Consider the following 27,756-nt stretch of genomic DNA (forward strand, 5'->3'; position numbering starts at 1 on the left):
TTTATTTGACGGACTTATGCAGTCCATTCTAACGATGGTAAATACATTTTTTTATAATAAATACAGGCACTAATAAAATAAAATACAACTTAATAAAATTAAAGCTAGGACAAAAAAAAAATACTACCTCAAGACAAGATCCGGTCTATCTTAGTAATTTTTTATATCTATAAAGACTTGCACCAAAAAAGTCCGGATCTTGTCTCGAGTTTACAATACGACACAATCGGGACATTGATGCATGCAAGCCGTAGTTTGTGCTGTATTGGCCGAGGAACAGCACATTATTATTTTGCAACTGGCGGATCGGAACATTGAATTCCACTTGTTCCAATAACGATGGTACATCAATTAAGCCATTCAGCAAATTAAACATAAAAACGGAGTCAATGCTATGTCTACGTTTGTGTAGACTTGAGATTTTTAATATTGACTACATTTCTCCGTAAGTGTAGTCTCCCTTCTCGAGGCCAATCATCCATGCTTCTTTTCTTAGCAAACAATGTTGCACCGATTAGACATGATTTATCCGGCCTACATAGAAGGGAGACCAGATAACGGATGCATATTCTAAAAGAGGACGAACAAGTGAGCAATACAGTGTTTTAACCGTGAACATATTAGTAAAGTCACTAGATGTCCTGCTAACAAAACCCAAGAGTTTTAGTGACTTGTTAATCATAGTATCAATATGTTCATTAAAGGTAAGTTTACAGTCCACGATAACTCCGAGCTCCTTAATAGACTTGACTACCTCTACTTTCTCAGTTTGATGCATTAAGACTTCTGGCACTCTAGATGTGGGGGTGTGCGATGTATTCATGAACTCACTAATGTCTTTGCATATGGGTTTTTTTCCGTGCTAAGCCATAATAATTACTGTAATTAAAAAAAAGAAAATTAGAAGAAATAATAACATAAGGGGGTGGGGGGGCGATTTCAAACGCTATCTCATCGGTACTCATCGGGACGAAATAAAGTAAAATCGATATTTCAAGAGATGGTAGAGTAGAAAAAGATGTTGAAAGTAAATGCGGGCAACGAAATGAACGGCGCACTAAGCGCAGTAATTGCTTATAAAAATATGTCGATCGAAGCTAAACTGGCAGTGCACAACGGAGTTTTAGTCTCAACACTTACGTATGGAAGTGAAACATGGAACTGGCAGATGAAGGATGAAAGCCGAGTGAACGCGGTTGAAATGCGATCTCTTAGACGAATATGTGGGAAATCAATGTATGATAGGGTTACGAATGTTGAAATCAGGCGTGAGTTTAAATCTGAGTCAAGCATAATTGATAGGATTAAAAAAGGGTCTCTGAGATGTTTTGGTCACATAGAAAAAATGGACGATGAAATAATGGGAAAACAAGTATAAATAGCGAAAATAAACGGCAACGAGAGGACGACCAAGGAAGACGTGGCTCGATCAGATAAACTAAAATCTTAAGTCTGGTCATGTCAAAAGCAGACAGAACCGAAGGGCATTTATGACAAGCTGTATGAATGGGGAAGAAGACGTGTGTTGCGGTCCATTCTCTCTGCCTACCCATGGGGAGAAATTGCGTGATGGTAGTAGTAGATATTCATGTAAGAAAATATGTATATTTGTATGAAAATTTAAAGTTTCCTCGTCGTTTACTTGTAATTGTACACGTATTCTATTTGTCACACAGAAAACTTAATTTTACTTTGTAGAAAAAAATAAAAATAAATGTTAACTGCCTATTGTAACACGGGCCCCGCTAAAAAACTGTTTTTAATTTGCAAAACAATTTTAGTAAAATGAAACATGACAGTTTATGTATTTCAATCCAAATTGTTACAATCGTCAAAGAATGTCGAGCCCACAATACAATCCTTTTGTCCGCGCGTTCACATAAACCTTACCGTGCCATAATTCAGTCCGTAATTACAATAATAATAAAATATTTCACCTGGCCGAGTCGAGCACTGCGCGACCGCGCCCGCGCCGCTACGAGTGCGAGCGGGACGCCGACACGTCCAAAAACACATCACGTACTGTCGCCGTGAAAGAGAAAGAGATAGTATTATTATTGACAGAGCGATACCCAATGGGTATATAAATTATTGCTCATCTTCGCTTTTCAAAAACACGCCGTCAAAACAAAGAACACTTATAAAAAAGCACACATCATTTATCTGTATTGTTCCGATTATTCGTGTTTTTTTTAATGTTTTTTTACTCGTTCGCTTGTTTGTATTCCTCGCGTCATTAAGTCGCAGCGGTAACAAGGAGGATGGTAATAGATTAGAGTGAGATGTGAGTAGGTTTCGACAGCGCGAGCGAGAGAGACGGAGGCACTAGTTTGTTCCGGTTCGCGGAGAAAGAGTCGTGCCCGTAACACGGTAGACAGAGAATTAGTAGAAAGAGAGGCGAAAATTATCACATTCACACTTCGAATGGTAGAATAAAAACGCAAATTGAATTTATTTGATTAAATTACTTGTTTTTATATCATCCATTGTACGAAATATAACCTTAATATACATTTTTAATTCACAGATATTAAACAGAGATTGGAAAGCTCTCTGAGTTAGATGCAAGGTGCGAAAATATCGTGAAATTGATTATATGCAAAATATTAATTAGGTGTTAATATAAGTAATTTCAGTTTTTTTCCGATGTAAAAAATAATCATATATATATTTTTTATTTCAAGCCTACAAAATGAAATGTCAAGTACACGAAAGTGAGCGTTTTTGAAACCCCTTCTGATCGCGTTCAATTGAACGAATACGTACGAAGAGAGTTGAAAATTTTGGTTTAATTTTCACTAATCGGCCGCTAGATGGCAGGATATTTTAATGTTTTTATTTTGCTTTTAAAATAATATCTAAATCTAGATTTACGTGCGGTTTTTGGGAATACAAATAATTCACGCGAGAATTTGGTTTGTGGTGAATTAAAAAAAAAACTTAAATATAAAATACCACATTTAATTTTTGTGTTCTCACTAGGAATCGAACCCGGAACCTTTTACGCGTGAGTCAAGGCTCTTAACGACTTATCCACGGAGGCTGCCGGAATTTTAAATATATTATAACTGTGTGGTTTTTAAAGCGTTATTTTGAGTGACAGATTATTCTTTTTTTATTAAAAAAAAAATATATATTTGTGATCTTATTATTTACCCAAACTATTTATTTATTAGAAAATGAGAACCAAGTTGTGGTAGAGCGTGCTCCGATGCTCGGACCTCTGATCCCTGGGTCCGCGACACTGACCACGGGACCACGCCCCGGCTCATTATTATACTTGAATTGCTCCTAACAGCAAAAAAATATTTGTGAGGAACAAAAGGGTGAAATTTCACAGTGCTCAAGATTCTAATAATTCAAATGAGGCCCGAAGGGCCGATCAACTGACGCCCGCAGGGCCGATAACGCGAGGCACGAAGGGCCGAAGTTCCTAGCATGTAACAGTTTTAAAATTAAAATTGAAAGTTGCATTCTGCGGTGCAATTCTGAACAGCTCTCGCCGCCGTAGAAAACACGTTCATCTCGTGTATTTTTTATGAACGGCTGCGAAAGTGTTTGGAATACCACCACTGTTTTTTTAAATTTTATTTACGAAGCCTATTTCAAATCTTAAATATTTTATATGCTACAACTATGGGGAACAGGAAACCAAAATGACAAACAGATTTCAACGACAGCGAAATAAAATATGGAAGCTACTACTACTACTACTACTACTACTACTACTACCATCACGCCATTTCCCCGTAAGGGTAGGCAGAGATAATGGACCGCCACACACGTCTATCCTGGCATACAATCCTAGCCTCTTCCATATTCATACATCTTGTCATACATGCCCTTCGGTTCTGTCTGCTTTTGACATGACCAGACTTAAGATTTTGGTTTATCTGATCATGCCACGTCTTCCTTGGTCGTCCTCGTCTAACGTTGCCGTTCATTTTTGCCATATATGCTTGTTTTACCGTTCTCTCGTCGTCCATTCGTTCTACGTGACCAAACCATCTCAGAGACCCTTTCTCAATCTTATCAATTATACTTGTCTCAGATTTACACTCTCGCCTGATTTCATCATTCGTAACCCTGTCATACATTGAGTTCCCACAAATTCGTCTAAGAGATCGCACTTCAACCGCGTTCACTCGGCTTTCATCCTTCCTCTGCCAGTTCCATGTACACTCTCGCCTGATTTCATCATTCGTAACCCTGTCATACATTGATTTCCCACACATTCGTCTAAGAGATCGCATTTCAACCGCGTTCACTCGGCTTTCATCCTTCCTCTGCCAGTTCCATGTTTCACTTCCATACATAAGTGTTGGGACTAAAACTCCGTTGTGCACTGCCAGTTTTGCTTCGATTGACATATTTTTATTAGAAACGGAGCACTAAGCACAGTAATTTCTAATAAAAATATTTCAATCGAAGCTATGGAAGCTATAGTCCTTAAAATATAGCTTGATTAGAATGACAGCTGACAAAATAATTTCATTAGTGATGGGAAATTACTGATCACTGATCAAATCGATTTTTATCAGTTATTTCGTGCAATCATGAAACGCTGTTTCCGAAAATTGATATAAAAAACGAAAAAACAAATTTATTATAGCGCGTTTAACATAATTGTTCACCAAAAAATGAGACATTTATACTTTTTTCATGAACAACATCTAACGAATAATTTTTTTATTCGATCAATTTGTCCCATCTCTAACGTTTTAGCAAAATGATGTAACCTTGTAAGAACGTCGTTAATAATTAGGTTTATTTTAGTTTTTTTTTGTTTCAAGCATTGTAATAAAAAAAATAATTAACACGCCAGATACAAATGATTTTTCGTGTGTCAATATAAATAACTCCTTTGACGTTACTACAAAGTTATGTCGTCACTTTTTCTGAAAACTGTTATTCTAATCATGTTACATTTTAAGGACTATAGTATATGACCTCCCTTATCTAACACCAACTAAAGAACTCTTTAAAAAATCTAAACAATTAAATATTAATGGATTCTTTCTACTAGAATATTCAAAGTTTATTCATTAGTTAGCCACTGATATCATTGTAGACAAAGAACTAAAACTTTTTTTTTTTACTAAACATGGACAAGAATATCGGAATAATATCACATACGATATTCCGAAACGAGGCAATCCAGACCAAAAAACCAGGGACTGTAATTATACAATAAACTACCAGACTAAACTAATCAAAAGACTCGGACAAACTTTTCAAAAGGTGTAAAAAATATTATTATTTACCTTAAAGTATGAATAAAAAACGATATATTATTTTTGTAAAATTAAAAAGTTAATGTAATAATCCGTAAGTTTTTATAAATAAATTTCAAATGAAAAATATTAAAAAATCAACGTACGAACTATGGTGAAGGTGCATAGTGGGTTTTGCATGTTGGTTTAATCGGTGTTCTGACGAAGAGACGAGTGCGTCTCGAAACCGGTAGACAGAAAAGTCGGGAAGTGGTCATTTCTTCGCTTTCATATATCAACTTTAAAATACCTAAATTTTGTAAATGGTGTCTAGAATTCCAATCGTCTATGCGCTTAGTAGCTGCAAGACGTGTTGTAATCTTACTCCTTTTTATTATTCTTATTATTATTATTTAATACACTAAATTTATTTGTCAATTCAATCAGTCTATGCGCTCTGTAGCTGCAAGACGTCCTGTAATCTAGCTCCTATCTGTTATAATTTTTGATTGATCTTAATTGTAAACGAGGAACTAGAATCCCAACCGTCCATGCGCTCTGTAGCTGCAAGACGTACTGGGATATTTATTAATTGTACAGCGCCCTTGAGGTGATTTTCACAAAAATGGCGCTATATGAATTATCCAACTATATATATATATACAAATATTTAATAACGTTTAGTAAAATAAACGAATGTTTAGATCAGGTTTCGTGTGTACTCGTTCGTTCAACATCACGAAATGTCGGTTTTTCCATACCTACTATTTTCCTTTTTCAAGCTTTAGTTTTGCGTAATTAAGGGCTGTTTTCTTATATTAGTTGGTATATTTTTTATATTTTATCTCTAAAAATACATTTTTACGTTGAAAAAATTGCTCGCACGAATTCTGTGGTATTCGTAGTATCCCGAAAATATTCAGCAAATTATTCACAAGTGAAAATTTAAAAAAATCAAAACAAGCATTCTGAGGTGTAGTAATCATACTCGGAGTGCGACGCATGCTGGCAAATTAATTTCTTAACTAAACATTGAAGTCCGAGAACGGACCCAGCAGCCTCCTTTAACGAGCGTCTTGAGCATGCAGCGGCGGACCTGACTTGGACACGTGTTGCGCATGCCTCGGGAGAACACGATCTTTCGGCTTTATTCGGCGGAATTAAGGTACGCGGGATTGACGTGCAGTATGGTCCAGAAAAAATCTTTATAGGGAAATATCACGTTTTTTTAAAAACATTTTTTTGAGTAATAAATGATAAACTATAACACTTTGAAATACCATCCAGTAAAAAAAATGTTTTTTTACTTTTTAGAAGAATGAATAACATTTTAAAATTTGTATTTATAATTCTCGCAAAAACGGTCATTCCATTGACCACGCCCCTTATATGTCATGATTTGTTTATTTGTTCCCGGCCATTCAAATTTTTATAGAACATTGTCACGAATCTTGACGTCATAACTATCAAGGTCAAACATGTCGCGTTTTTATAGTGACGTATTAAAAAAAAAAAAAATTAATAGAAAAGAAATATTTGCTTTCTTATGATTTACCCAAATATTTAATTTTGAGGGCCATTTTCAACAAGTTGTAAATAACTCACTATTAGAAAATGGAATCAAGTTGGGGTAGAGTGGGATTCGAACCACGGACCTTTGGTCCGTGAGTCCGAAACACTAGCCACAGGACCACAACCCGATTTAAATTGCCGCATGTCCTTGGTAACTCTTTCCTTTACAGCGTCGATATTATACACGGTTTTTCAGGGTCAGACCGCGAAGCTTCAGAAGAACATTCCTTACGGTAAGATTAGAAAAAAAATCTTTTTTTTTCCCAAAGAGTATTTTATTGATCAAAATGGAGTAAATCTTTCGGACAAGCATCCCTTCCGCAAACCCCTAATCTCCCTTAGCAAAAAAAAGAGATAAAAACGTATTTGACTAACGAAGCGATACGCACCAGACGCGGACAAGTGAAGCGGCTGGGTAGGAGAGGAGTAGGGGCTTGTGGAGGGACTGCTTGTCCGAGAAATTTAGGATTTACTGCATTTTGAGATCATATTATTATTTCATTTTTTTAAATGACTTTTTAGGAAAAAAAATATTAGGACTTTTTTAAAAGCTTACTAAAAGGAATGTTCTCCTGAAGTTTTGCGGTCTGGCCCTGAAAACCCGCGTATATCTTCATTAAAATATCAATGTATTACTTAAAAGTTTAACTCTTTTACTCAAATTTGATAATGAAAGGGTTTGGTAAATTACATCACTATTTTTTCTGCGTAGAAAGTAGCCGAAATCGCAGAATAGCAAATGATGTTATATTCGTGTATGAGAGATGTAAAGCCCGTTCTTTACGAGCAAAAAATATGATAAAACAAGTAGGTACCTGTCCATTTGTGTGAAATTTCGGAACAATAGTCTGGGTCGTGGTAAACGCGGATTCTGAAGTAAAATGGCGGTGTGATTCAATATTCCGTGTGTAGTCGAAAACGGAAATCACTGCAGTGTTGAGTGATGACTGATGACTCCGTTGGGAGGTCAGTCTGTTGTCATTCCAGAGCCAGGGGCCTGTTTAAGTTAGCACTGGCCTTTTTACCTCATTGCTCGCGTGGCCTAAAGGCCAAAGTATTGTGCGATTGTTATTGCTTCGGATATTTTTGAAAATAAATAATATGCTAATCATAAATCATTTTTTTTATTTAAAGGTAACAACTTAACGTTTTTAGCAATGTTTTGAGTATGTCCAAATGCTTGCAGACTGGCTGGATTTTCTCCCTAGGCAGTTGTTTATATTCAAATTTGTTGCAACAGAGACGGAAAACATTTTTGAGATGGGAATATGGTAATCTAGGCATTTACAGGGCTTATAACGCATACAAAAGTAGAAGAAGTATACAAAATTGGAAAATTGTTTTCAGGCGTTGCCTAGTCGGTGAATTGGTTCAGCCGGATGAATCTCACCCACATGATAAATGTTTCAGCTCTTTTACTTCACAAAAGTCAACAGATGGAAGAGTTGAGACAACGTGGACGTTGGTGAATGTTACACAGTGTGTAAAAGTGGCCACTTAAACCAGCCAATGGGACAGGTCATAAGCCCTGTAAATGCCTAGACTCCCATATTCCCTTTTCAAAAACGTTTTCCCTCTCTGTTGCAACAAATTTTAATTACGTTTTTAGATTGAGAAAAATTAAACTTAGCCATAGGGAAATATTACTTTTTTTTCAGTGAAAAGCGTCTGTGAAATACTGTCCAGTAAAAAAAAATACTTAGACAGCGAAAGGACGGCTAAAAGGATCTACGATGCGAATGTTGATGGATGCAAAAAATGAGGAAGACTTAGAAAGACATGGCACATCAAGAGTTGGAATAATTGGCGTGTGTGCATGAGGAAGATGTATAAATGTAGAGGAAGCGAGGTCTATGTGCAAAGACAGAGTTATATGGCGTTCTATCCTATCTGCCTACCCCTTAGGGAAACGGCGTTATGGTTTGTTTGTTTGCTTTCAATAATGAACCACAGTTTTTGAAAATGAGTAGGCGGCAAGGAGGTGGGATATCAAATATATTTAATCGGGAAAATTCCTTCGGCGATGTTTGTATTTGTGTCTTCGATGGGCCGATTTGCGTGCGTTTTCAGCGAAATGTAGAGCCTTGCCACGAGCATATTCATAGCTATTAAAATCTTCGGTCTATCTAGTAAAAAAAAAGTTAGGAGCGTAAATGTTTTTTTTCCATCACTAGGATTGCATTCGACGAAAATGCATACAATAAAAAATTGGAAAGATGTTATATTTTAGACAACAAACCATCACGCCGTTTCCCCGTAAGGGTAGGCAGAGAGGATAGAACGCCACATCACTCTATCTTTGCATACAGATCTCGCTTCTGCTACATTCATACATCTTCTCATGCACGCGCGCCGATTATTCCGACTTTTGACATGTCCATCTTCAAGTATTTGTTGGATTTGGTCATGCCGCGTCTTTCTCGCTTTACCTCTATTTCTGCATCCATCAACATTCGCATTGTAAATATTCTTAGACGTTCTTTCGCTGTCCATTCGTTCCACATGTCCGAACCAGCGCAGAGCTCCTTTTTTGATTTTGTCGATAATGCTCGTCTCAGTCTTACATGAGGTACGGATAAAAAAGTAAAAAAGCAGCAGGTAAAAAAGTTTGTTTTGTATGTTTACAAACAACATTCGTTTTTATGGATCCCAATCAGATTATTTCCTTAAATTCCTTAGAATTTCTACCCATATATTAGTTTTTACTGTATTTTTGGTAATATTAAAAGAATATCAACTGACATTCGAAAACAATGTACGGATACCAAAGATAAAATATAAAATAAATAAATAAAATACCAATTTAACGAAATTCTCTGTTCTCACAATTAACGTAAACTGAAACACAAGACACGAGAGGGCTGATGATGATGATGATAATGACAAGAGGTAGTTAATATTGGCCGTATATCCTTTTATTGGAAATAATCCAAGTGACCCAGTTGAAATATGGAGGGGACACGGTACTATAATAATATATGTATCATATAATTAGTACTGTATTGTGAGGAACTCCCGAGCCAGGGGAGAAGCGTGCTAAATGTGGTTTGGCACTCCTCAGAAGTGCATAGTTGCCAACAGAAAATATTGAAAGTCCTTTCGAACAATTAACAATGGACAATGAATTGTTTTCTTTTCCTGGAATTGCGTTTAGAGTACTTAAGATTTTAGTACACTAGCTACTATTTATTTTTCAACGCTTACAATGAAAGCATCCACCCCTTTCCCGAAACTGTTCATAAAGACTTGAGTCTTTCTTCAGTTTCGCATATCAATATCTTTTTTTTTTTAAACTAATTAAGCGAAAGTTTAATATTTCTTTACAATCAAACCGCGAAAATAACGAAACAAATTAACTTTAAAAACTTTCATTGTACCCCTCACTGCAGTATTATATATATATATATAGTTGGATAATTTATAAAGCGCCATTTTTGTGAAAATCACCTCAAGGGCGCTGTACAATTAATAAATATCCCAGTACGTCTTGCAGCTACAGAGCGCATGGACGGTTGGGATTCTAGTTCCTCGTTTTCAATTAAGATCAATAAAAATTATAACAGATAGGAGCTAGATTACAGGACGTCTTGCAGCTACAGAGCGCATAGACAGTTAGAAATTTAGCCCCCATTTACACATTTTAAAAATTGACAAATAAATTTAGTGTATTACAAAATAATAATAACCAAAATAATGAACCAACAGCAAAAATAAAAAATGTATATTTTTACTTTTACTACTGAATTAATTTGTTGTATTAATAATTACTTGTAAATTGCTGTAATAAATACGTAAAAAAATAAAAAATAAATAAATATAAATATAAATTGAGACCGCGGTCGCACGCTTACGTATTTAACAAAGTATTAAATATATCGACGCTGGAAAGCAAATAGTTAACAAGCGACGTGTTTTCTTATTCTTTAAAGTAGGGGCCAGTGCCATACAAGCTCTTGTCGTCACTGCGACCTGTAAAGATCTATTGTGACGGGTCCCCGTGAATAGTTCTCGCCCTCCAAGCCCAGGTCTAAAAAAGAGCCCGGCTACTGTGTCAAAGGCGAGAGTTCTCATTTTTCGCAAGCGATGGTCACTCAGATACCAACATAATATCAAAATTCCTAAATTCCATACAAGTCATGGTCAAAATAGCTTTGTTTTCAAAGGTGTAAAAAATTGTGATAATCTTCCCAATGAACTAAAAGCTATTAAAAATAGTATATCAATAAAATAAATTAAAAGTTAATCTTAAGAATTTTTTTGAACACGTGTAAAAACAATATTTAATTTTTAATTAGTGTGAATGTATTATTGTTTCAAAAATGTACCTTATGCATGTATTCTGAAGTCGTTCAAGTTTATCGAGTTGCTCACAGCTTAAATAAGTCATGGAAACATCATCGTAATCTAGAATGGGTAGTAGTAATGCTTGTACAAGAGTGCATTTAGTACTAATGGGTAAGAATTTTTGCAACCTTCTAAGTGAGTTAGTAAATTATCGCGGTCATAAGTCAACGCGTGTGTAATCTCTAAGTCAACGCTCGTGTCAGTTTGTTTTTCGTTTTCCTCGTAAATAAATACAGTTCACTGTCGAAAAATCGGCGATTACTTTTAAAAGATGATTTAATATATTGCATTTGCAATCAGTAATGAGTATCTAATACAAAAAAGTGAAAATTAAATTACAATTATTATGGCGACTGCTTTTCTTAACATTTGGCTTGCTAACCGCCGGCTAAATGCAATGAAAAGCTTAATAAATAATTATTAAATTAACAAAAATAGCAGTTCTGGAATATTTTCCACATTTACACCGGTGAAATTCAAATCTGTGGTTGCGCAGCAGGATTATACGTCGCGAAATGTAAATATTTTACATTTAATATGAGGTGTTCACGGATGTTGTATTGTAATCGCAAATTCGATAAACAACCATGGTGAGAAATTGTTATCATGTCGCTTATTAGCACGTCGATAGTTATTTTTGATTGAGCTACTGGGCTTTTCAACCAGTGCAAATCTCGAAGATGTCATAAAATGTGAGAATATTTTTTACTCCCGTAATAAGCCTTGCTGCTGCATTGAATTGTATTTTGGGAGACTTGCGTATATTGTGTTCTCACCGTCTTAACCACTACACCACGGAGGCCGCCCCTATTTTATTTATTTATTAAATGTACGGCCTAAGCCAATTACAACAGTTACATGAAGAAACATAAATGCTAGAAACTGAATAAAAAGAACATAAAACTATTTAGCTAAGACAAACATGGGCAAAAAATAATTGTAAACAATATATTCATAAAAACGAAAGACCTAAGACTTCGAGCTAAACCATGCCAATCCAACATCGTCCCACACTGTTTAATCGCGAAGAGATCTACGAAAAGCCGGAAGATCTATCCCAAAGAATTCCAAGTCGTGTGATGAATTGACTTATCTACACATTCTAGACATTGGGGCATAAATAGCAGATTTTGACTTCTGGTGACACGGTTGGGAACATGAAAAGCAATTGATTGCCACAGAGATTGGACATCGCTTAAAGCATTAAGTATTTTGAAAATGCATATAAGGTCCATCACAGTTCTACGTCTCTCCAATGAAGACATATTAAGAGATTGCTCTATTTCAAAATAGGAATAATTACCCCTTTGTAATCCGAGCAACCATGCCACTTTTCTTAGAAAACGGTGTTGGACAGACTCGATATGGTCAATATGAGTCCTGTAGAATGGAGACCAAATAGGAGAAGCGTATTCTAGATGGGGTGGAACTAGTGAGCAATAAAGAGTTTTGATGGTATTAATATTTCGAAGTCCGCCGTCACTCTATTGATAAAACAGAGAAGTTTGAGAGATTTGTTTACAATATTATCAATGTGTTCACGATAGGAGAGTTTACTATCTAAAGTAAAGGGAAGTATTTTTTAGTTAGTAGTTGAATTGTATTGGTTTTTTTTCGTCGCGAGAAAGATATTATTTTAACAAGATTCAACTGTCGACAAGGCTTTTGACTTCAAATTTATGATGTTTTACTAAATGTCAATAGTACTGGGCTACGGAAAGACGATAATGTGTAGATAACTCAGCCACCACCCACCGTGGTAAGCAGGTACGTTCGATTGTTTATCGACTTACACGCGGAAGCTTGACGGCCAAAGGTAATCTGTAGTCGGAGAGTGTAGCGAGAGTACACGCTACATGTACTGGTTGCTATGCAAGTATTAGAAAATTAGTCAGGGATTCTATTTTTTAATTATAACCTTCCATGAACTTTGAGGATAAATAAATAAAAATGACAACGGATCATTTGATCTAAGGCTCGCGTTACACGGGTCATAAGATCGTACAATATCTTGTGCAGTATCGTGTACAATAACAGGAAGATCAATGGTTTTTTGTACGGCAAAGTTTCTTGAAAATGTACCAAAAAAATATTCAAAAATATTTATTAAAAACAAACTAATAAACATATTTCCACAGAGCTAAAGAACGTTCGAGAGAAGGTAATATAGAAGTCTAGGCATCTACAGGGCTTATGACCCGTCGTTGGCTGGTTTGAGTGGTAATTTTTTTTTTAACATTTTTTTTTTGCACCACAACAGGCCAGGAGGCCTAATTACAGTGGTGAATTACATCATAAAGCACCCAGGCTTGAGAAAATCACATTTTAATTTTTGTGTTCTCACCGGGAATCGAACCCGGAACCTTCCGTGCGTGAATCAAGCGTCTTGACCACTACACCACGGAGGCCGCCAAACACACAACTTTACACACTGTGTAACATTCACCATTCTGCCCATATTTGAACATCTATATTCCTTCAACTCTTTTATCTGTTGATGTTTGTGAAGTTAAAGAGCTGAAACCAATGATCCAATGACAAGTCATAAGCCCTGTAAATGCCTAGACTTCCATATTCCCTTTTCAAAAATGTTTTCCCTCTCTGTTGAAATAAATTTAAATATGAACAACTCCCTAGGGAGGAAATCCAGCCAGGCTGCAAGCATTTGGACACACTCAAACAATGTTCATTTTTGTTCATTTTGATCGCTCAAATCCTTAGCGTGTTTTTAAGCACGTCGATAGTTGTTCGTGATTGAGCTACTGGTAACTAGGAATAATATGTTCCCGATTTTCGGCTCCCCCCATCTCCACACGAGTAGGCACTGCGCTGTTGTCACATTCACAGTACGCCCTACGTGCCCGGGACACACTATCCTTGTGGGAACTGGCTGACACCAGAGGTCCTCACAGGTCTGCACGTGGCCAGGACGCACTAACGACGAGTAAACACACATAATCAAGTATTACAGTATAGATACTCAACGTAAAAAGATTGTAAATAAGATTTAAACTAACAATGTTTGATTATGTCCAAAATGCTTGCAGACTGGCTGGATTTCCTCCCTAGGGAGTTGTTCATATTTAAATTTATTTCAACAGAGAGGGAAAAATTTTTGAGAAGGGAATATGGAAGTCTAGGCATTTACAGGGCTTATGCCCTGTCATTGGCTGGTTTAAGTGGCCACTTTACACACTGTGTAACATTCACCATTCTGCCTATGTTTGAACATCCACATTTCCTCAACTCTTCCATCTGTTGACTTTTGTGGCCTAGTAGGTGATTTGGTTCAGCCGGATGAATCTCACCCACGTGATAAAGGTTTCAGCTCTTTTACTTCACAAAAGTCAACAGATGGAAGAGTTGAGGAAATGTGGATGTTCAAACATAGGCAGAATGGTGGATGTTACACAGTGTGTAAAGTGGCCACTTAAACCAGCCAATGACAGGTCATAAGCCCTGTAAATGCCTAGACTTCCATATTCCCTTCTCAAAATTTTTTCCTCTCTGTTGAAATAAATTTAAAGATTTAAACTAACTATCGCTTAGCAAAAACGTTACATCAAACGAAGGCATTCATCCATAAGACGTGATTTTCACAAAAATGGCGCCAAAAAATTATCCACAATAATAGTATCGGCTTCAATAGGTAAATGTTAGTTTATTTTATTTTTATTTTATTAACATAAACGGCAAATATGCCTTTTAAAAACATTTATAATATTAACATATTTGGCTTAATATTTTTTATAATGTTACACGGTGTGTAAAGTGGCCACTTAAACCAGCCATTGACAGGTCATAAGCCCTGTTGATGCCTAGAAATATTACCTTCTCTTAAATGTTCTTCATCTCTGTTGTAATATGTTAATATAAACAGCTCCCCAGGGAGTTGAATCCACTTCTTGTCTACAAAAAATTTGGACAAACTCAAAATACTGTTGATAAATTACCTGGTCCATGAAGAAAGTATAGAAATTGAATAAATAACATTTTCAGGCGTTGCCTAGTATGTAGGTGAAATAATTCATTAGATAAATCTCACGCCCTTGAGGTAGTTTATTACGAAAATGGCGCTATATAAGTTATCCATAATGATATTTTAAACACAATGGGAAGTGGTTTCCAAACTGATGCTATATACTCACTTGTTCTCTAAATCATTTGAATAAATCCGTAGCATGTGTCAACAAACTAAATTGTTTAAATTAAATTATAAATTTAAAAGCTTCAATAAAAAAAATAATTAACTATACAATCACTATGTGAAGCGCGCTTGAGGTATTACATTACGAAAATGGCGCTGTATAAGTTATCCACAAAAATAGTAATAATAATAAAAGAAACCTTACTTTTCATGTAATGGAGATCCGAATGCTCAGTTGTTAGAGTATGATTGCAGAACCTAACGCACCACTGAATGCGGGTAGGAAGGTGATGATGATGATTACGTCTTAGCTGAAGTACCCACGCCACTGAGAACAATGTTCACATAATATTTCTTAGCACCAACCCGTATGTGTATCCTGTTCCCGTATCGTTCTCACAGACAGGCTTAACCGCAAGCTGCGTAATATAATAGTGTTATATTATTTTTCCCCATCACTTTAAGTTTTCCAATATATTTTAGAAAATATCTTTGTAACGTTTTGTGGCTAGCGAAGCTGTTTTATCGCTAAGTTTTAATGTTTGTGCAATAACAATAGTACTTAATAAATATTAACATAATACAACAGAGATGAAGAACATTTAAGAGAAGGAAATATAGAAGTCTAGTCATCTACAGGGCTTATGACCTGTCAATGGCTGGTTTAAGTGGCCACTTTACACACTGTGTAACATTCACCGTTCTGCCCATATTTTAACATATATATTCCTTCAATTCTTTCATCTGTTGATGTTTGTGAGGTTAAAGAGCTGAAACCTTTATTTATGCGGGTGAGATTCATCTAATTGAATTATTTCACCTACATACTAGGCAACGCCTGAAAATGTTATTTTTTCAATTTCTATACTTCTTCATGGACCAGGTGGATTGAAAAAAAAAAATATATTGTTGAAAATATATTTTTTATTAAAAATAAAGGATCTTTTTACAAGGTTTACAATCATAAGGGATGTTCCTCTGAAGTTTCGCAGTATGGTCTTGAAACAAGTGTATATTTTTGTAACGATGAAACACTTAACAAATAAATAGCCCGCATTACATACCCTAACCGCAACCGTTGACTACTCTGAATAGGATTTGACGCTAACGCGTACTGGCCGGCGTCACCTCCGGAGTCTGCGGTACCCAGATCCGCGAAGTGCAACGTCCTCGCGTGTCTTCCCGCTGCGGACCTGATCACCCACGCGCGCGCCCGACGGCAGCCCCCGACGCGAGCTGGTCGGCTCGGATTCCCATGTAACCCTGAGCGGATAATACGGTGTCACTGCGGCGTAGAAAACCGCATCTCGCAATCGGGACATAAAGATTTCCTTTGAAATAAATGGGTAGAAATTATAAGGAATTTATATTCCTTAAGGAAAGAGAGATCCATAAAAAACAAATGCTGTTTGTGAACATTGAAAATCAAACTTTTTTCATTTACAAAAAAACAACATCTTTCCATTTTTTTGTAAATGCAATCTCCTCAAATGCAATCCCGGTAGATCGACGAATAAAACATTTTTTCTCCTTACTTCTTTTTCACAAATTAGATTGAAGATTTTAATATCTACGAACACGCACAGCGCAAAGATCTATATTTCTCTGTAAACTGCACGTAAATCGGTTAAGCCGTTTAGAAGGAGTTCGGTGACATCACACGTACAGAGAAATTATATGTATAAAGATATCGAATTCCTCGAACAACTATATATTATATAGTATAATATTATATCCTCATATTTCTGCAGTGATTGCTCAATAAAGGTTTATAAAGACAGAGCGATGCGGAGCATACCAAAGGTGGTAAGCGTGACCCGGGACCCGGGCAACAGGCAACAGGCAACACCTTCCAATGCATAAATATACAATATTGGCTTTACGTTGATACTTTTGACTGATTACAGATGACAGGCGCTGAGTTGAAATGTCACAGGACTAAATAACATCGCTGTTTCGAAACTCGAACTGCTATAATTAACAAAGAAAACGAACGCACGACTTAGCGAATGCCCAGTCACGAAAAACAATATGTATCTGAGTACATGTAATATAAAAACTTCCATAAAAAAAATTGTGGAATTATTGCATATTTGAAAACATACTTTATTCCTTAATAATCATACTGTCTCCATCGAAGTAATTACCCTCGGATATAATAGGAGACCTACCGCCAGGGGTGAACCGTGTATAGAAGCGATTATGCGCAGCTTACCATTATATTTGACTAAAGCTAGGGTTTCCTAGAACAGCGGTGCCCGTATCTTAACGGCCGTAGTGAACGGTGATGCGGTATACAGCAGTTGTAACGGGGACTAGAGAGTGGTTTCCTAGGAAATCGGTGTTATCGACACCATTTAACACCGTTTTCCTAGAAAATCATTTTCTAGTCACTGTTACGACGGCTGTCCACCGCATCACCGTTCACTACGGCCGTTAAGATACGGGCACCGCTGTCCTAGGAAACCCTAGCTTAACCATAATAATGTTTTATTGTAACTTTATTTACATAAAAACAAATAAGTAATCAACATTTATTTTATTTCCATTGTCTGTATCTTAATTCTAATATAATTATAGATTTTAATAAAGCGCGCCCAGCGCCTGCGGTGAGCCAAGAAACTAGTCGATTAGTCGAGCTTATTTTTTCATACGAATAAGTATACTATATTTTGAATGTATTAACCGCCCTTGAGGTATTATATTACGAAAATAGCGCTATATTAGTTATCCATAATAATAATAATATAATAAATCAATCTGTGGAAGGTCTATCGAAGCTTCGGCAAACATGTCTTCCGCTGTTAGCATCCAGAGTCCAGGGCGAGGCAATCTCCGCCGAGACAGTCCCGAATCTCGCACTAATTAGTGCCGCGGGGATAATTGGCCGAACGCGGACCCGCGTCTGTCGCCAGGGAATTCTAATTGCCGCCGTAACCGCGCAAATTACTGCGCGGCGGTGAAATCATCCAGTTGCCTTATCAGATTCAAGTGTTTAGGCCGGTTCGTACAAATAAATAAATAAAAGAAGTTATTCCACGTACGAGTGTATCTCAACGGAGTTTGAGAATGACATATAATAAAACTGGGCCCGCATTGCAGTGGGAAGTTAAGGCTGTAGTCTGGTAAAATCATACGATTTTGCCATTTTAAAACGAATGTTTTTTTTTTATTGCGCAGTAATAAATTACACGAGATTACTCTGCTCACTTTGAAATCACTAATTCAAATACGTCTTTAACCTAAAAGTTTAGAATCTCGTTCGAAAAATTACACTTGCGATTACAGTAAAATCTTGCAGCTTTCATTAATGCATTTTAGTCTTTCAATACTTTTTCATAAGGGCTAGTATTCTTTAAAATACATCAATTTGACCTACGACAGTCTAAGGGAGGTGACAATATACGCACTCGTTATGTGTGAGAAAGAGATAACGAATATATTTCGTACGTCTTAACACGAAAGTTACAATAATAGTGTTTTGTTTGGTGAACTATCGTACACGGTAAGGTAAGGAATACTTTAAAATTATTTAATTATTATCATTTATTAAGAAATAGTGTTTTATTTCAAGACAAGTTATAATAGTCTAACTTAACCAAAGATGCACTGGTGCGCTAATGAATTATTTAGTTTATCAATTACTTTTTCGACGCCTAGCCGAAAACGCGAAATAGCTGCGCGGTTGGGTCGTTGCTTTCTAACGATAAAGGCGGGGGTTCGAGTCCACAGGTGTTCTAATTTTTTTTTTACAATTATGTTTTTTTAAATCAAATGTTTGTGCTACATTAGAAAATATTTTTACTGAAACTATTAGCCGCTGGAGCCATTTGTTAGGAATTATTTATTGAATATAAAATAAACTTGTTTTTTATATGACATTTTATCAGAATTTTCATAGCTTACCAATTTAAAAACTCACCGCTCGCCACTGATGTGTACTAGCTACACATCTCCGGGAAGGAAAAGTTAAATTAATATGTATGAAATTTTATATTGTTGTTGTTGTTATATTTTGTATTATTAAAAAATGACTATGGGATGTGAGAGCACGTTTAGCTTAACTGTCCCTACGTATGAGTATTGTGTTTTATCGCGGCTGGTTCTATGACGTGAGCTTTTGTCCTCTGAAAACCAGTTGGACAACTGTCCCGAAAACTGTCCGAAGGGAAGCCGGCTCCACACTCCACACACTCCACAGTATGCGGGGAATATTTATGTTTATATTTGTTTATGGAAACGTGTAATCACAATATTAAACATTAGGAAAGGAATGCCGAACACACTCTGTCGACTTCGGTGACCGAAGACGAATAATAATGTAGTATTGAAACCAGTAAGTTAAGTAACAAAATGCAAGATATTCTTTTGTATTTTTCGTGGCAACAATGAGGAAGTTCAGTGGTTTTTTTTAAATTTTATTATTTGTTAATAGACTATTAAACTGAGTCATTTTTTTTTAAATTTTTATATATCGCATTATCAGCGCTACGACTTTTTAAAGTTTTGTATTTCTGAAATAACTCCGCGTGTAACGTCATAGGTTCATTTCCACTTATTCTCATTTAGTTCTTCCCATTGGTCCAGCAGCGACAAGCAGACCGGAAATCTTCCATAGCTCTTAGATTATAGGTTGATGCACATGAACCAGTGACGTCATTCAAAGTAGTGCGTTTTTATCAAAATATTTTTTATTATTTTTTCTGTACATTTTCAAGAAACTTTGCAGTACAATTTAATGCTCTAATTTTTACTCCGCGCAAGAAAACATTTTTTGTATCCAATTTCCCGTAGGGCTGAAGTTCCTCATTGTCATTGTTTCCCAATCTTTAATTGCAACGTATCTTAAGGGAATATGCGTCTATGACATGTTATTTATTAATTATAAAAAAAATATATATAAGAAAAGAATATTTTTATATTATAAATTTAAGTTGTTTCTATTCACTCATCAAACACACACTCACCCTGTCCATAAACCTACCCTCACACCCATATACAATCACACACATATTCACAAACCTAAATAAAAAGTAAATGTTATCAACTATCAAATAGCCAAATTTAGTAAATGAGGTCTAGAATTCCAACCGTCCATGCGCTCAATAGCTGCAAGACTTGTTGTAATCTAACTTCTATTTTTATAAATTGTTTTTTTTTTTTTAAATATCACTAAATCTCTAAACTTTATTGTCAAATAAAAAATGTAAACAGATTGCAAAAAAAATATCAATTTTGGGAAGGATCAGAAGATTTATTGGTAAGGACTCTTGCAAAACTATTTACAAAGCAATTATTGAACTACACGTTAACTACTGTAGTAGCATTTTATTTTTATCAAACAAAGAAAACATAGATAAACTAACTGTATTACAAAATAAAGCCTTTAGAATCATTTTGAAAAAAAAACATATACACGAGGGTAAGTCGATGGTAAATGAAATGAAATTATTAACATATAAATAAAAAATATTTTACAATACAATGATATTTGTTCATAAAATTATAAACTCTAATAAAAAAACAGAATTTTGGAAAAAAATTGATCGGAACCAGCATGAACACGATCACAATACTAGAGAAAAGAACAAAATTAGACTTCCATTTAGGAAAAAGGCAAAGTCACAAAATTCAATTTTATTTAAAGCAATTAAAAAGTATTACGAAATGGAAAAAAATATTTATGAAGAAAAAAACATATCAAAATTTAAAATAATGGTCAAGACATATGTGATAAACAATTTATAAATTAAATATATTTGCAATGTTATTATTAGAACACACATAACAATATGTATGATATGTGTGCCCTACTTTAAGATTTAAATAAAAAAAATGTTTTCCCTCTCTGTTGCAAAAAAATTTAAAAAATCATTTACATATTATATACTTATATGTAGATACAAATTAATGATATTTTTTTGTAGATCACCTATAAAATAAATCACGGCTCGCCACTGGTAGATACTCAGGTGGAGAATTGCAAGCGCAAACTGAAACCGTCCCTTGCACGTTTGTTATTAAACTAAAATCCAAACAAAAAATTTGGATCGCTATTGTTCTACGCAATTGAGCTGAGCTCTGCTGTGAGGTTTTATGCCGCATAATATGATAATCTTATTTTCGAAATTCAGAAGAAAGGATCCTGTCTTATTTGTTATTAAGTCACGTCTGGTGTGGTGGAGATAACATCTGGATCTTGTTGCTTCTGATGTCATAGTTATTTCTTTTTTTATCGTGATTCAAGGGTATATACATATAGTTTAAAATTCAAAATACAGTTTAAAAAGCTCAACTGGCAGTGCACAACATAGTTTAAGTCCGAACACATATGTATGGAAGTGAAACAGGGAACTGGCAGAGGAAAGATGAAAGACGAGTGGACGTGGTTGAAATGCGATCTCTTGTGGAACGAATGTGTTGGAAATCAATGTATGACAGGGTTACGAAAGATGAAATCAGGCGAGAGTGTAAATCTGAGTCAAGTATAATTGATAGGATTAAAAAAAGGGTCTCTGAGATGTTTTGGTCACGTAGAACGAACGGACGACGAAAGAATGGTGAAAATGAACGGTAACGTTAGACGAGGACGACCAAGGAAGACGTGGCATGATCAGATAAACCAAAATCTTAAGTCTAGTCATGTCAAAAGCAGACAAAACCGAAGGGCATGAATGTAGAACAAGCTAGGAATGTATGCCAGGATAGACGTGTGTGGCGGTCCATTCTCTCTGCCTACCCCTACGGGGAAATGGCGTGATGGCAGTAGTAAATTAATTTTAATTTGAAAATTTTGCTTCTTCTACATTCACCCATCTTATGGACGCACGCCGATCGATTCCGCCTTATGACATGTATCTTCGAGTATTTGTTGGATTTGACCATGCCATGTCATTCTTGGTCTTCCTCGTTTTCTGCATCGATCATCATACACATCATAAATCTTTTTAGGCGATTTTTTTTGCGCGGGCCACTCGCTCTACATGTCCAAACCAATGCAAAATTATTATATGTTAATTTTAAATTAGGAATAGGTAATAAATTTCGTAACTATGATTATTTATTAAATGTATTAAATTTGATTAAATTAAGGGACAGAAGAACTATTAATGATTTATTAGTTCTATTTAAAATCGTTAATTCAGTATTGGACAGCCCTGAAATTTTGGCCCTCGTTGGTTTTAAAGTACCAGTTCGAGTGACTAGGCTAGTTCAACTTTATCACTGCAACAATCATATCTCAATATATTCTAGCAATTCAGTACTGAATCGTCTACATGCGCTGGGTAATAAATATTCGGATTTAGGTGACATATTTTTATTGAAATTTCCAGCTTATAAACAATTACTTGTAAAACATTTTAGTGTGGAATCAATATTTTAATTATGTTCTTTCTAAGTAAGCATTGAAAAAGTTGTTACTGTATATACTCCACTGTAAATACTTATGTATGTATCTAATGTAAAAGGTACTTGTACCGTTAATTCAAAAAAAAAAAATTCCTTTCTTGATTTTGTCGATATTGCTTATCTCAACCTTACATAATATACGGATCTCGACATTTGTGCACCTATCGTACATAGTTTTACCATACGTTCGCCCTATAGATTACATTTCGACGACACGTTTATGTTTATTTATTGTGGATAACTTATATAGCGCCATTTTCGTAATAAAATACCTCAAGGGCGCTTTACATGGTGATTCTATTGTTAAGTTAATTTAATTGAAGCTTTTAAATTTGTAATTTAATTAAAATAATTTATTTTGTTGTCACGTGCTACGGATTTATTCAAATGATTTAGAGAACAAGTGGGTTTTAAGTTTTTTCCGAAACATCACTTCACTTTCACAGCCTCGCACCTCTGCTGGGAGAGCATTCCATGCCATAGGGCCTGCGACCGCAAATGCGCGCTCACCAAATTTAGTGCGCTGTTTGCGTAGAGGTATAATAACTTTTCCTCTCGCCGTAGACGTAGCTGATCTAAGCGTGAGACGCCTGTCAGCTAGTTCATCTGGAATGCATAGTTCCCTTAGATATTCCGGAGCCGAGTTGTGCAGTGACTTATACATAAGCCAACAGAGTTTGTATTCGACCCTCTGTGGAAAACGTAGCCAGTGTAGTTCCCGAAGTAGTGGAATGATATGACTGAACTTAGAGATTCCGAAAATAAGTCTCGCTGCGGCATTCAATACAGATTGTAGGCGAGTCATTTTGTTCATTGGTAGACCTGCATAGATACCATTACAATAATCGACTGTTAACAAGTTAGTTATAACATAAAACTTGGAACGGGAATTTAATCTTAGTTGGTCCATTGACATTAGAAGGCGCGTAGATTAACTATGTCTTCATAATTTTCAATAAAAGGAGCCAAATGCCAAGGGGCCGTCCAGGGTAGAGCGACCACGAGCGCGAAATTTCAAACGTACGAAAACGTATGAAAAACGCCACACATGGCCATAGTGCGAGGGCTCATGGGGGGCGCGACAAATTAATGTTCGAGGCCTAAGGATGCCTTTCGAGAGCCTACCTTATCTTTATAACTGATTCATAAACAATCGTTTATAAAATAAAAATACTTTCCCGTGTAAACAATTGTTTATTTATAATAAATATGTCTCAAAACATGTTCAACCAACAATCTTGATTCTTTTAATTTCAATCACATTTTCGTACAGACAATTTGACTTTACACCATAAACAATTGAAGATTACTTTATTTGATTTATGAAACAGTTTGTTCTACACATTTTAATCGGTGGTTTAATTATGACGGAGCTGCATGCTGATCAAAGTAATGATGTTACATTTATATTTTAGAAATAATTTAATAACTTAAACGTTCGTGAGAACTTAGCAGCTACATTTGTGTTTTTGAGTCACTATAAAAAGTCACAGATCATGTTTAGCTTTTCTCCGCTTATGATTCATACTTACATTTAACTGTTTTGTAAAGTATGACGAAGTTGTAATAATGGCTGAATATTTCGGGTTTAACAACACGTGTTCATTAGAAGCCAACAACACATTTGAATTAAAAAATGTGGACGATTCCGAGAACGCGGTAGAAAATGTAGTATCGTACCAGCGAAGGGATTTTAGCAATTAAATCAAATGACCACTGGAATCATCGTGAATTTATAAAAAATGTCGGAAAGAAGATGATTAATACATCATTTATCCGGTTTGATAAGTAAATATTTTTTTAATTATAAATAATCACCGTTCTGGAAAAGTCACTAACCCTAAAAAAGTCAGTATTGAGATGAATATGCAATTCAATGCTTTAAGAGGTTCATAAAATTATGTTATTCAAAAGGTTAAAGTCACCAAGTAGGTACTTGGTTAGAAAAAACTTGCGTCAATCGAAATTATTTGTTGTGAGTTAAAAACAGTAGTGTGACTTTCAATGAAATCTCGCCAAGCTTAAATCACTGAATGCAGATATAATTTATTGCCAGTTGAGGGAGATTTTTACCATTTACTAGCGGACCCGACAGACGTTGTCCTGCCCAAACGTTGGCTTGCCTGCTATTAGCTGGTTGAACAAACATTTTTTTCGTAATTAATTACACACGTTATTTATTTAGGACTTTTTTGAGCTATTTATACATTCGTAAAAAGGGTTTGTTTTTTGTTCTAACTCCTCATGTGATTGGCCAAGAAGCCTCGTTGTGCTCAAATCAAAATTGTGCAAAAAATCACTGCTTAAGTGCCATAATCCAGGGAGAAAATACGGGAATACGTGTTAGTGAAAAACAGTCTTACCGCGATATATCTGAGCCTCTAAAATTATGACACTCAACTCATGCTTAACGCTAATTCTTTAACCGCTAGCCAAATGTTACGATATATTACGTGTCATTGAAGAAAAGTCAGACCGCGTTTTACCTTTAGCCTTCTAAAATTGTGACACTAAACTCTTGCCAAAAGCGAATGTAGTCATTCCTTAACTGCTCAATATATTGAAGATGTTATTATGTTTAATAATACTAATACAAAGGTCCGATAGGTATCTTGGAGCCATTTCATGAAGGGATTTGAATACTGTCCAACGAAGCTTCTATTTTACTCTCTCTGGGCTCTTTAACCAGTGCAAATCTCCAAGATGTAAAATGATTTTTTTAACTCCCGTAATAAGCCTCGCCGCTACATTGAAAACAGATACAGATCCTCACCTCTGTTGTATACACCATGATTTGGTCTGACACACGTTTTGTATATCCGAATTCTGTTTTCAATAATCGTGTGTTCATTGTACTATACGACATTTCTTAGGCATCCAGATGTTTACTAACTGAGATGGATATGTTCTCATCATCACTATGGCAGCATCATCTGCATGGCATATTATGTTAATGATCTTATCTCCCTTAGTAGATTCACAATTTTCTTTTATTCTTAAAAGCGTTTTTTTTAAATATATTTATTCTGCTTGTGTATGAAAAGTATTTTGGCGTATATATTGTTGTGCTATATTTAGTTATAAAGCTGCTAAACTTGCTTTGTTTCTTTGTTGTTCTCATTATGTGTTATTTTCTAAATGTTAATATTATTTATGTCCCGAATTGAGTTGTTGTATTTCCTGGGAATGTAATTCAACGTATTATACTTGTAAAATACTTTGTGTTATATGATTTATAAATAAAATAAAAAATATCAAAACGATTGTGTAAATTAAAGAAGGTATTGTCCATGGCTTTGACGAAATTCTGTGGGGAATGTCGAAATTCCGAATACGTTAAACAGGATTAAAAAAAACTGCATGCCTTTTGATGCCAGTGAGACAAATATCATTTTGGCCTCAGTTAGCGCTGTTATTTTAAGTTATTTCATACACACATCCTCAAGTTGTGATGATAGGATAGTCTCCGAGTATTGCGCAGTATTGTCCCATTCGTCACATCCTCGAGGCGGGCGGAGTCAATATTGGAGGTAAACATGACCGCGCCGCGCAGGTGGGCTAAGGGCGTTCCTCGCATTGTTTTCCCAACCAGCGTATTGACTGTAGCACTCCGACACAAGTCGGAAATACGGCCAGGGTTCAGAACTCACCGTTTCCAGTTCAAACAACGCCGGTAAATATTGAACGCTGTGATTTCGTGTGTATAAGTATCAATAGTATCGAGTAATGTAGCCATCAGAAGGGCTTTAGAGATCTTTTGAATTTTACACAACTTTAAAATTCAATCACTTATTCAATTGACAGTCACTGTCACCCACTGTGGGTCTTATCATTTTGATGGGTCAGCATTTCTTCATTGATGTCTTCAATGAAGAAATTGATATATTGAAGATGTTATTATTTGTAAACCTTGAGGACGTAAATTAGAAAATTTTGCAAAATCCGCACGTAAATCTGTCCAGCCATTTGCGAGATTTGGGAGGCACACCGCGACGATTCGTTCACAATGTTACACATATTCTTCATTCTTTCTTTTCCTCACTTCTAATGAGGAAGTTAAGTGTTTTTTTATTTAAAAAAAATATGAATAGACCATTCATCCAAGCCAATTGAAAAGAAATAATATGTATCATATCATCAGCGATTTTATTTTTAGTGTTTTGCCTTTTTTAAATTACTTCGCGTGTGATGTCTCAAATTCTCTCCCCCTTCTCGATGGTCAGTCTTATTATTGGTTGGTTCTAGATTTATCTAGATAAATTAATAATTTTCTAGAAAACATTATGAAATCATGGTGTAGATGCTTTTATAAATACGCACAAAACATAAAATAAACATTGAAACTTTTCTACCAAATCAACGGATGATTATGAAACAGTTATGGGAGATTTCCTACTAAACTATACCCACGCACAGGCCATGCCATTTCTTTCTGTATTTTAGATGCTCGTGTTCTGTTTTTTGGTATTCATCAATTTTAGTATGTTCTGGCTGATGCGACCAAAATTCTAATCCGCTATTTTTGTTCCAGCTGCACGGCGCGCTACGTGGGCGAGTACTGCCAGCACCCCAACCCCTGCTACACCGGGCCCGCGCCCCGCTGCCAGAACGGGGGCTCGTGCCGCGTGCGCCAGGCCCCGGCCAGTTCGCCGACCTTCTCGTGCGAGTGCCCCCTGGGCTACAGCGCCTCGCTGTGCGAGATCCGCGAGCCGAACAGCTGCGACTCGGCGCCCTGCCAGAACGGGGGCTCCTGCGTGCTGAAGACCCTGGAAGAGTATCAGTGCACGTGTGTCTCAGGATACACAGGTGAGAATACGCTGACAATATTATTAATACATTGTTTAGCATTTAGTTTGTGGAAAAAAAAATTGAATACGGGTAACCCCCGTTGATCGCGGGGAATGCGTTCAGTAGCTCAATCACAAATAACTAGAGCTGAAAAACATGCCAAGTATTTAATCGATCACTGTGAACAATAATGAACGTCAACAATGTTTGAGTATATCCAAATGCTTGCAGATTGGCTGGATTTCCTCCCTAGGGAGTTATTCATATTTAAATTTATTTCAA

At 35.9% G+C, this 27,756-nt stretch overlaps 1 protein-coding gene across 5 annotated transcripts in view; it reads left to right on the plus strand.

Annotated features, from left to right (window-relative positions):
- The window catches only part of N (neurogenic locus Notch protein), a 246,185-nt gene that overhangs the window by 153,197 nt on the left and 65,232 nt on the right, over positions 1-27,756 (plus strand). For all 5 annotated transcript variants that reach the window (XM_088224883.1, XM_088224910.1, XM_088224901.1 and 2 more), the window contains exon 3: positions 27,218-27,492. In XM_088224883.1, the coding sequence (XP_088081009.1) occupies positions 27,218-27,492 (275 nt within the window). The remainder of the gene's footprint in view (positions 1-27,217; positions 27,493-27,756) is intronic.

This window comes from Micrasema longulum, unplaced genomic scaffold (assembly GCF_059751315.1).
Source record: "Micrasema longulum isolate JH-2025_06_02 unplaced genomic scaffold, ASM5975131v1 h1tg000034l, whole genome shotgun sequence".
NCBI classification, from domain to species: Eukaryota; Metazoa; Arthropoda; class Insecta; order Trichoptera; family Brachycentridae; genus Micrasema; species Micrasema longulum.